Raw genomic sequence first — 11,516 nt, forward strand, 5'->3', positions numbered from 1 at the left:
TAAAAAAAGGTTGAGTAAAATAATACTAGATTTTTTGTCTTTTATTTTTAACATTTTTTATTTTAACTAAATCATAACAGTAAACAAAGAATAGACAAACAACTTTTTGAAAAAGTCATATTTTCAATTCTTATATAATATTTTCCATTCTTANTTTATGTGCATAATCTGAGACAACTTATAGGAATACCATCGATCTTATAATCGGCTTAAAGTAAATCTTTAAAATAAACTTTCAAATTCAAGCAAAAATCTATCGAAGAATAAACAGGGATAGCCATAAAGGATGAGGCAGTAGAGATGACTGTTCAGAATTTATTATAAAAATTATTTATCAATGTTTATAATTTTTTAAACTATTTGGTTTCAATATCTTTAGAAAAGTGATTTGAGCATTTATACTGCAGAAAAACATAAAAGTATTTTCAGAATGGAACATCTTTAAACCTAAAAAACAACAATATCATCAAGATTATTGATCTGATAAAGATGTTAAGGATACCGTGTAGCTTTTACCATGGTTTGCTCTAAGATGATTAGTCTTTACAAAAACTCCAAATTTATACAAGATCAACCAGGATGGTGAAAAAATAATTTTGTTTGAAAAATTTAGCATATTTTTTCAATATTGAGAATGTTTACCCCAACTTTTGAATGGAAAATATTTTTTAAAAGATATTTTTGCACCACCAGGTGATTGATAAATTTTAGATTATCTTATCGTGTTACAATTAAAGAATTGAGCATCAGGGTTAATTAAGTGGAGGCAAACTTAATTGAGGTTTAGTTTAAGGTTTCAATTAGATATAAACATGGTTGGAAGTTAATCATAGTAACAACCACTCATCTTTATAAAAAATGTTTATAACACAAAATGTTTGTAACACAAAATGTTTATAACAAATGTTTGTAACACAAAATGTTTATAACACAAAATGTTTGTAACACAAAATGTTTATAACACAAAATGTTTATAACACAAAATGTGTCCACCACACAACAATCCAGTGATATAATGTTTCCTCCGCCATATGTTTAACAAAGAAAGCATTCTTTTTTAAATAGTTTATTAACCAGATTTACTATACAGTTAAGCCAATTTGTAATTTTTATCATTGTAAAAAAAACTGGTCCGATTTGTTTTGGAATGATTCTCCTGTTAACGATGTTAGATAAACAACGATGAATGCAGTTTACAAGGATGAAGAAAGAATGAAAGCTAGGCCGGAGTTTAGTCACAATATAAAATAAAATCATCCTCCAAATTCATGTTTTAAAAGAAGATCCTACACGCAGTGCAGGACTGCCAGGATGTCCAAAAAATTCCAACGTATGACTTAAAAATTTGTATTCGGTAATTTTTAGAATATTTTGTTGTAAACTTGTAACTTTGGACCAAAACCACAGAAAAAATCGCTTTTAGTTAATTTAAAAATACATTTGAAGAAACAAAATGTATAAAAACTGGCAACTAAAGGTTGCCAAGACCTAAATAATTATGATGGACATATCATGTAAAACCACTTTACCATATCAAAGAAATGTTTGCATTTTGTAACAAGTGACAGCTTCCATTTGAAAAGGGACATGTCCGAATCACAAAGGTACTATTTTAACTTTTGTCTGAGCAAAAAAAGATAAACTTGTTTTTATATTTGAAATTTTTTAATTTATAATTGTTGTCTGTGGACTTTCTTCAAAAGTGACATTACCAGCAGAGACAAAGGAGAAAATTGACATAATTCATCATAGAGTATTGCTCCGATAAAGGTTTAATAAGGTACTGTTGAGAATCGGCCATGCCACACTGCGGACATATAAGGGACGGTATTGGTACCTTCAAGTGACCCTACATTGACAGATGGGCCCAATTCTCAGAGGTACTTTTAAACCTTAGTTAAGATGAAATATATAGTTTATTGCTAAAAATAAACTAACAAGTTATAATGTTACAGGCTACAAATTTGCAGCTATTTTAATATTGCTTACTATATGTATGTTTATTAGAAATTAGGTGGAGATTGGCCATTGGCTATAAACATTTACTATATAATTAATGTTACATATGTTTTGAAAGTTTACAATAAGTCAGGGATTACTAGTTAAATTTAGAGAAACCGAGGTACAGCTAACAAAATAATTTTTCAGTTTTAAAGTTAAGTACGTACGTGTATAACTTAAGAATAAGATTAAGCATGTATTGCACTTTGAGATGTGGGCGTCAGAAAAAATTTCAAATAATTTTTTTTAATATGCCTAATGAGGCACTTCTTTTTAAATCAAGTGTTTGATCATCGACGGCGGAAGTAAAAGGTTTAAAGGGTTCTGTTGTGAATGACCCACGTCACTCTACAAATGAAAGGTCACTAGAGATTACGCTCATACTGCTTCTTAAATCCAAACATATGTTTTATAGGCTGTCCCTGAATAGTTAAAAATTGTTATATTCATCTTTTTTTGGTATACTTGATGTCCATATTCTGAGACAACTTGTAGGAATACCATCGATTTTATAATCGGCTTAAAGTAAATCTTTAAAATAAACTTTCAAATTCAAGCAAAAATTAATCGAAGAATAAACAGGGATAGCCATAAAGGATGAGGCAGTAGAGATGACTGTTCAGAATTTATTATAAAATATTAAAATGGATCAAAAGCTTGCCTTTTGATGTCCAATTTCTTTCCTTCTTTTTTTGATTACCAAAATATTTTGTTCACATAAGTTATGTTTGTTTGCGCGACACGCCATTCAAATTTTCAGGGTTTTTCTTACTGAATTTTTGTTAAAAAAAATGTTTAACAAAGTACAGTAAAAGTAACGATAAAAAGAAAAAATGTTTTAAGAATTGTTTATTGTATTATAAGAATAAAAAACAAATGGATTACATCAAAGTTAGAAGTTAGGAGTATTTTGGAGTCATTGCTTCCTTACTCAATGTGTATCTCTGAGTAGTATAGTCCAGATCGTCTAAATCAAGGGCTTCAACCTAAAAGTTATAAAATATTAATGAACAGATTTAAATCTTAAAGAAAGAACAAAACCAAGAGAAACTCCATGATCCACTCCCACCTAAAATGTGCATGGTCAACTACATACTGGGTACACTAGACGGGCTGGTACGAGTAAACTCTACATCAGGGAATTCTTGTACTGGTTTGGATCATGCAACTTTTATACTTAAGAGAATCGATTGTAAATACCCAGCTAGAGGCCGGGAGCAGCTTTAGTTTTCTAATTAGAGATTTAGGAAATTTTTTGTTCTTTTAATTTAATGTTGAAACACATTTCAAATAAATAAATTATTATAAAATAGTTACCTGGTTCTCCGCCTGTAGCAAGTTTTTCTGGTCTGCTTCCTTTTGTGGCTGGTTGACCGGTCTGGGTATATCCAGCCTAGACCAACTACAGGACTCAGCTTTCTTCAACTTTATCTCAACTTTAGTTCCTTAACAGACCAAACACTGTAGTGTCAGCTAAAGTTTTCACATCATGGCGCAAAAAAATAAATTTAAAGCTAAAATAAAACACTTTCGAGGCCAAGAAACATTTAAAAGACGACCCGGTCAAAATAATTATATTAAATATTGTCCTGGCCTGGCATGATATTTTTCTAGGTTTCTAATTGTTTAATGACACTCAGTGTCATAAAAACTAATTAGTTGGCGCGAAAAAACCCCCATAAAAAATTGGTCCTTGAATGTTTATAAAACTGATTAAATATAAAGTCCCATTATATAGCTGTGGGATAAGAAGACAGCAGTTAAACTCAAGTTGTAAATGTAATCTTAAATATTCCACTGAAAATTTAATAAAGCAACTGTTCAGTGTACCCAGGTTCAAGCTACTGGTAAACCAATTTGCTTTTTAATAGCATCATACACACATAAAATGTCGTCTTCATATTCCACAGTATGTTTTGTTTAATTAGTTACCTAGCATGGCACATGAGCTCCCTTCAACTTCTACTATACCTCGGAGCTCAATTTCAAGGTTAAACGCTCCTTTCTCCTGATCAAATAATCGTTCAAGTAAATTCTGAACAGCTAATACAAAAGGGCCCAATTTTTTTGAGGGATCTAGCTAGCAGAAAAGGTTTATAAACGGTCAACATTTAAAAATTTTTACTTCCTTGAAATTCATTTTTTTTACATCATAAATAAAAACTTTAAGACTTTTCCTTTAGAAAATAGTAAAAATTTCTTCTTAATAATTTACGAAGAAAAATGGTCAAGTAGATTTTAACGCTAGAGTAATTACAAGATAGAGGGTCGCAAAGCGCATTAACGGCCTGAAAGTTAATTTTGTCTTGAGAACTTAATAAAGTATTTTTCTTGTAAAATAAGAGAAGGCAAAGAAACTAACAGGAATTGTTTAAATATTTGAAAATGCAGATAAAATAATAATTTTTTATTGATTTTTGATCGTAGGATAGATTTCTTAGTTACAAAGATGAGGATATTGTTAGTATTTGAAATGGATGAAAATTCTCTATCTCCTAAATGTTTATTGCAGCCATTAAAGTATGACATGCTACTAATTAAAATGTTAACCCTGTGTGTCCTTACCTGGGGAAAGTAAAGATGGGCTTTAAGTTTGATAGGGTTAATCTCCACATAGGAGATGGTTGGGTCATATTTCTTCCCATAGATTGCAACTGTTACACAGGTGGCAGTCTGATGCCAGTCATACCTACACACCACTTCTCCCTCTGCAATATTTATTGGTGTTACTATTAAAATTATTTTATTGGTTGCTTCCTATTTTTGTCAAAATACGATCGAGTTAAATGCGTTATTTGGGAAATGACCATGAAAAAAAAATACCTGTTTAAATCATGTATGAAGAAAATTGATAAAAAGACTGAATTTCTTGTCAGCATTAAATGAAGTTTTCATGTTTTTTTTTGAAAAATTGGTGCACTGCGCGCTTAATTTCTAGGAAGCTTTAACTATATTGTTTAATGACGGATTTTTTTTTTTATAGATTCTTGTCAAAAAATATTTAACCTTCTCCTTCATCCTTGGCCCAAACACATTCCCCAATATCACATCCTTCCTGGTCTAGAAACTGCTGAAATTCAGTCGTCTTCCTTTGGCAACAGCTCCAGTACTTCATTCCTAAAAATTTACTTTATCAATCAATCAATCAATAATCAGCAGATAAATCAATCAGTTAATCATAAAATCAAGTCAACCAAACAACCAACCAACCAAGCGACAAACCAACCAACCAAGCGAGAAACCAACCAACCGCCCAACCAATCCTTTGACAAACCGCTCAACCAACCAACCAAACAGCCCTTTAATCGTTCGACCAACTAACTAACCGCCTGACTGGTCAACCAATCAACCCACCCACTCAACTCAATCAATCAATCTACGCAACCAACCTTCATGGAAGACCGGATACCCAGGATGATATTTGCAATTATTGTATTCAATGTCTGGGCCTTCGTAGGTGTTCTTACAACCGTTATGCTTACAGCTCTCTCCAATCTTTATCTAAAAAATTAAAACAAATTAATACCAAGGCATAAGACAGTGTAAATATGACTTTAAGTAACCCTCCATTTAAGGAATGATAATTTTTGGTTTTTGGTTCTCTCAAATGGAGATTGGAGAAAAAGAATCAAGAATTATGAAGAAAAAAAAGCTCAAAGAATGGTGTTAAGAGAGAAAAGAAAGTTAAAAGAGATAAAAAGTGTGAAGGATAAAAGTGTGACGGATAAAAGAAAGTTGAGAAAATATGAAAGAAAAATGAAGAAATATAAAAAAGGGATGACATGGATATGAAAAAAATGATAAAAAAAAATCTAAATATGAATATAAAAGATGAAAAAAGACGAAATAAACATAAAAGAAGTTGAAAGGAACTGTTAAGGTAAAATGAAAGGGGGTATAGACTGAAGCCTAACAATTTTAGGAGTTGATCGCTAACAATATTAGTTCTATCTGATGTCCCTGTCTCGAGAAATATAACTGAGTCAGAGTTCTACGAAAACTGATATACATATGTGATATGGTACTTGAATCAATGTGTGAACAGATTAAATTCAGCAAATACGGAACGAATCTGAAAATATCGATAACCCAGAGGTTTTAGTAAAACTTCGACACAGTTTTGTATGAATTTCTAGAGACGGGGACATCAGATAGAATAAATATTGGACCCTTTAAGATGAAGAATAGAGCAGGATTACTAACTTCCTGAGAAGTATCACCATTATTGGTGTTGAGAGTCTGCTGCAGGGTTTTCATCTGGTCCTCCAGGGACTTGGCAACTACAGGTTTCAACCTAAGAGAAACAAATCAATTTTTTTATTACAAAATCATGTTCCGACATATGTCCCCATAACATAAAAAATGTATGCATAAGCATGGGCAAGAGCATTTGCATGGCACCAATAATTTACCTATGGGGGGGGGGGAACTACCAATTGGAAAATGTCAGTCCTCCTGATCAATAACATACCCAAACACAATTTCATAATCCCTTGTATTTACTTATTATTATCATGATCAAAATATTTTAAATTTATAAATAGGAACAAAACCAATAATATCTAAACAATACAAAGCAAAATACCCATCAAATGAATGCCCCAAAAAAACGAATAATGGCTGAAGTTAAAGTAACGTAACAAAAACTGAAATTTTTCATTCTTGAATTTTGCATTTTTCGTTACCAACCAAAAAGCATTCGGATAATTGAATTATTTTGTAAAATGTTTTAAAAACATGTTTATTTTTAACCTGATGACTGGAGTATTGTAAGGGGGTCTAGGCAGGGATTCTTGAATAGGAGCTCGCACCTATAAAAAAAGAATAAATAATTTTGAAAAATTATTTATTTGCCCGTGAAAAAAATTTAAAAAATAATTTTGAAAAAAAAATTTGAAAAAAATGATTTTTTTAGCCTATGCCACCCCCAAGCTAATAATGACTGTCCACAAAAAATTTCCGCCCATTCGGTCTAGCCATTTGGTTGGCCAGAGGGAACATATATAGTATATACTATGCATGTCTTGTTTTATTTTATAGATGTCATTGATCTTTATCAACTGTATTATTTTTGCTTAAGAAACAATTTAAAATTGTCAACGTTATAACCGTTCTTTGGATTTAATCAAATTTAAGACAAAAATATTTCTTTTTTAGAAGAATAATAAAGAACTTTATCTTTCAAGAAGGGATTGTCTCTATCCAATATAAATGTATCTAGATCTTTTCTCATCTAAAATCCTGTTGTTTTAATTCAGTTTTTACTTTTTGTCTTATATTCATTTGGTATTAAAGATTTTTTTATATTCTTACTTTATTATCGGTTATGTTTTAGCTTAAGAATTGAAAACAAAATCACAAGTTTTGGGGATGGCCTAAGACTCCAGTAGTTGATTGGAGTGTCTAGTCCTTTCCACATGTCCTGGTTTTTCAGCCAAGACTTCTTTTTTCAATTTAACTAACTAGGTTTGTAGGGCACTTCGCGCTTATCTTCTATTTCAACTTTTAGTTGTGACTCTATCAGTGAATATCTTCTCTTTGAACAATATAAAACAAAACAAAAATTTCGTTCGCGGATTTTTTTCGTGGTTTTTAAAATTTTCCAAAAAACAAAAAATTTTGGAGACAAATTTTTAAAACTCTGAGTATGTGAGGTCCGACAAACAATTTGGGCCGGATCGGTTCAGCCGTTTTGACGTATTTTGGATACAAACAGACAAGAAAAGCATATATGTATATTTAAGATTTCAGAAGTGTGTCACCTCAATTACTTCCGGTGTTTCTTCTTTAGTAAGGTTTCCAGTAATATTCTCAGGTTCTACTGGCTTCACGTTCGAGTGTCTACAAAACAAAATAAATAGTTTTATTGTTTAATCAAAGGGAATGTTCTCCAAAGTAAAAGTAAAACCAAGTTTTCAGAATGAGGTACACAAGTAAACCTAAACGTTTCAAATAAAGAAATTATATAACGTAATATTAATTAATGCATCCATGCAAACCAGCACTGCCTGTTTTAAAACGGTTCCCTTGAAACCCTTCAGCTGATCAAAATGTCGAAGATAACGTCGTTTTTCTAACTAATGTGTTTAATGCTGAAAATTTCTTCAGTCTTTCCTGTAAGCAAGTCCCTTTAGGAGAGAAACGACAAAACAAAATAAATAATTTTTAAAAAATAAAACTTGGATATCTAATTCATATCTATTTCATTCCTTCAGACAAAGCTTTTAAAGGTAAAACGGTCATTGTGATCTTCCCATGGGAGGTTACTTAAAAATACACGTACCGTACAGTCCCTTTAAGATTCTTGACAATTTACAAGAAATCTGGGTACTACTCAAACAATGACGTCTGGGTCATCATCAACTTAGTTTTTTTTTCCAAATTCCAAAAATTTGGATGCCATACGTATTTTTTAATTGGCTACCAATCCCATTTTACAGTAAATAAACAAGCGATCAACAATCTAAAATGATTCCCCGACATAGGGTCTTTGGTCAAACGACATAGGGTAAAACGAGAAAGGGTAAAACGGCCTAGGATCAAACGACAAACGGTCAAAAACGCGACAAAAGGTCAAAAAGTGCGACAAACGGGCGAAATTTCATTCCGACTATTTTTTGGTTAGTTTGAACTATTTTTATGTTCATTCGAACTAGCAGCCGCAGCGCTCGGCCACTAGCCTGTCCTAGCTGCAGCGCTCGGCTCAGAAATTGTCTTAACCTAACCTTATCCTAAAATAATACATATTTGTAAATTCATTTGAAATACTACCAGCCCCTAGCCTGTCCTAGCCGGAGCACTCGACCCAGAACTCGTCGTTTGACCCTAGGATGTTTGACCCTAGGTCGTTTGACCCTAAGTCGTTTGACTCTATGTCAGTGAACCTCAAAAATGATTGATTATAATTAATGAATATAAAACTTGAAAGAAATTGTTAATTAATTTTTCAAGAGTGTCTGCACATGATACTAAAACTTTTTTTCAAGAAAGGTAGAAGATGTATTTTTGTCTGACCTGCCCTTAGTACAGCCAGGGGTGTTGAGGAAGGTTGTAAAATCTGTACTCTTGTTCTGGCAGCAGGACCAGCCTAATCAATGAATCAATGAATTGATAAATCAACGAATCAATGACTCAATGACTTAATGAATCAATCAATCAATTAATCAACGAATTGATAAATCAACGAATCAACGAATCAACGAATCAATGACTCAATGACTCAATGACTCAATGACTTAATGAATCAATGAATCAATGAATCAATGAACCTATGAATCAATGAATGAATCAATCAATCAATCAATCAACAGATCAATAAAACTGATAAATCAACTGATCAATATCAGTCAGTCAGTCAGTCAGTCAATCAATCAATCAATCAATCAATCAATCAATCAATCAATCAATCAACTGATCAATAAAACTGATTAATCAACTGATTAATTAACTAATCAATCAGCTAGTCAATGAATCAACAAACACTATAGGTAGAAAACATGTAAAAAAAATGAGGAACGTGTAAAGTTATAAAGATAAAAGAAACAAATATTAACAGAAAATAGAAAAAAAATGGAAATGAAATTAAACAAATAAACACATAAATTATTAAAAAATAAATAAAAATTAAATAATATAAAAGCACACAAAACGATGAATATAAGGCATAATGAAAAATGAAAAAACGAATGAAAACTTAAGTGTGATGGACTAGATGAGCAATTGAATTGAAAGACTAAAATAAAAAATAAAAAAATTGTTAATAATCTTTATATACATCATGGATTATATAAACAATAAGCGTTAGTCCCGTCGATGCCCATGGAAAAATAGATAAAAAAATTTCGATTTTATTTTTATCTAAGTTACCCCTAGGGTACCCATGGGTTCCCTCAATATATCAGCCAATTCGGTCCACGCGTTTGACCAGCTTTATTGTATAGATATAATGAAATTATGAACGAATAAATGAACTCATCATGGAATAGATAACCAATTGAATGGAATAATAAATGAATAAATGAACTCATCATGGAATAGATAACCAATTGAATGGAATAATAAATGATTAAATGCATGAAAAAATAAAAACATTTTTAAGCATCATGGATTAGATTAACAATTAAATGAATAATGAAAGAATAAATGAATTTGAATTAATCAAAACATAAACAATTGATTGAAAATAAAAGAATAAATCAATTAGAATTAATCAAAACCTTCTTAGTATCATGGATAAGTTAATTGAATGAATGAAAATGTAAAAATATAAAATATAAAAATGCAAAAATAAATAAAAACTTTTTTTAATATCATGAAATAAAAAACAAACAATTATATGATGAGCTAATAAATGAAAAAATGAATAAAACCCTTAATTATAATCATCATGAATTAGATAAGCAATCGAATTAATGATGAATAGGTAAATGAATAAATAAACGATAGCATTTATGAGCATAGCAGCAAAGATAAGATATAAAAATGAACAAATGATGAATGAAAAAATGAATGTAAAAATGAATGAAAACCCTTATACAGATCATGGGCTAAATAAACAATTGAATGAAAAAATAAAAAATTGAATGAAAACCTTTATAAGCATCATGGAAGAATGGTGCTCCCGGATGAAAAGTACATTCATCGTCCACAGAATCCCTTCATACCAATATATTTAATTTTAGTGTAAATTATTATTATTCATATATCAATCAATCTCTGTCCGATCATAATACAAGAACCCCTTGAATGATTCGCATAATATTTTGAAATTCAGTAGAACACGGGGATGCTCTTGGTTTGGTTTGGGTGATCAAACTAGTTATAAATAAAATACAACCCTTTGTTATCAAGATATATAGGAATATACGACTTATAAGGTAAATAAGATTAAAAGTTTAGTAGAAATACATATTTTAAAAGTCATTTATTCAAATGATTTCAATACTTATTGTTAAATTGAAATATTATAATATTTATTTGTTAAAACAAATTGCACTGAAAAAAAACATTTAAATCTTAAAAATCATCCCTCCAAAAGATAATTCCCCTCCCTCAAAATTTTTTGATACTTTAATAAACCTAGAAATCATTTATTTTCCATAATTTAGCGAGAGAAAAAAATTCACCCTTTATAAACCAGGTTTAAATAACCTGACACTTTATATGATCTTCCACATTTTATGACTGTCAAGTGAGTAAATATTTTAGAATTAATTGGTAACTTTTAACAACACAGTTAATCCAAAAACTTGCAACTTCTTTGCTTATAATAGTTGGATTGTTTTTTGTTCAGGCTAATTTTGAACATTAAGTTTAAATGCTTAAATTTAACGAAAATTCAAAGAAAATATTTTCCTGGGCATGAAACTTTTCCCACAGCCTCTGTTATAACAAAGTTTTTCTGCCATTTTATTCTGAAATGTAACAAAAATGTTATTAATAATAATATTTATAATTTTCAATAAATTATAAAATAAACTACAGCCAGTAATAGTGTTAAATCTTGTTTCGTTTAT

The 11,516-nt window shown here is 30.5% G+C and overlaps 1 protein-coding gene across 2 annotated transcripts; it reads right to left on the reverse strand.

Annotated features, from left to right (window-relative positions):
- Positions 1-2,833: 2,833 nt before the first annotated feature.
- Positions 2,834-11,447, reverse strand: LOC111707946 (cysteine and histidine-rich domain-containing protein). Of its 2 annotated transcripts, none has more exons than XM_023481141.1 (12): positions 11,356-11,447; positions 10,592-10,656; positions 9,016-9,088; positions 7,764-7,842; positions 6,754-6,812; positions 6,205-6,295; positions 5,391-5,502; positions 5,008-5,118; positions 4,567-4,709; positions 3,934-4,009; positions 3,319-3,446; positions 2,834-2,987 (listed from the first exon to the last, which is right to left on the reverse strand). In XM_023481141.1, the coding sequence occupies exons 1-12, from the start codon at positions 11,406-11,408 to the stop codon at positions 2,901-2,903; spliced, it is 1,077 nt and encodes a 358-aa protein (XP_023336909.1). In that variant the 5' UTR covers positions 11,409-11,447; the 3' UTR covers positions 2,834-2,900. The 2 variants fall into 2 exon arrangements, with proteins under 2 accessions (XP_023336909.1, XP_023336910.1); XM_023481142.1 differs by having other exon boundaries at positions 10,592-10,659; positions 11,359-11,423.
- Between the last annotated feature and the right edge of the window lie 69 nt (positions 11,448-11,516).

Source organism: Eurytemora carolleeae, unplaced genomic scaffold, assembly GCF_000591075.1.
Source record: "Eurytemora carolleeae unplaced genomic scaffold, Eaff_2.0 scaffold849, whole genome shotgun sequence".
NCBI lineage: Eukaryota > Metazoa > Arthropoda > Copepoda > Calanoida > Temoridae > Eurytemora > Eurytemora carolleeae.

What these genes read in the sequence shown, in the direction of transcription:
- LOC111707946 (XM_023481141.1), bottom strand. Translation starts at nt 11,408, where the DNA reads ATGGCAGAAAAACTTTGTTATAACAGAGGCTGTGGGAAAAGTTTCATG. An exon ending in GGGAAAAGTTTCATGCCCAG is followed by an intron (nt 10,657 to 11,355) that starts GAAAATATTTTC and finishes ATTGGTATGAAG; the next exon opens with GGATTCTGTGGACGATGAAT. An exon ending in TGCTACAGGCGGAGAACCAG is followed by an intron (nt 2,988 to 3,318) that starts GTAACTATTTTA and finishes TATAACTTTTAG; the next exon opens with GTTGAAGCCCTTGATTTAGA.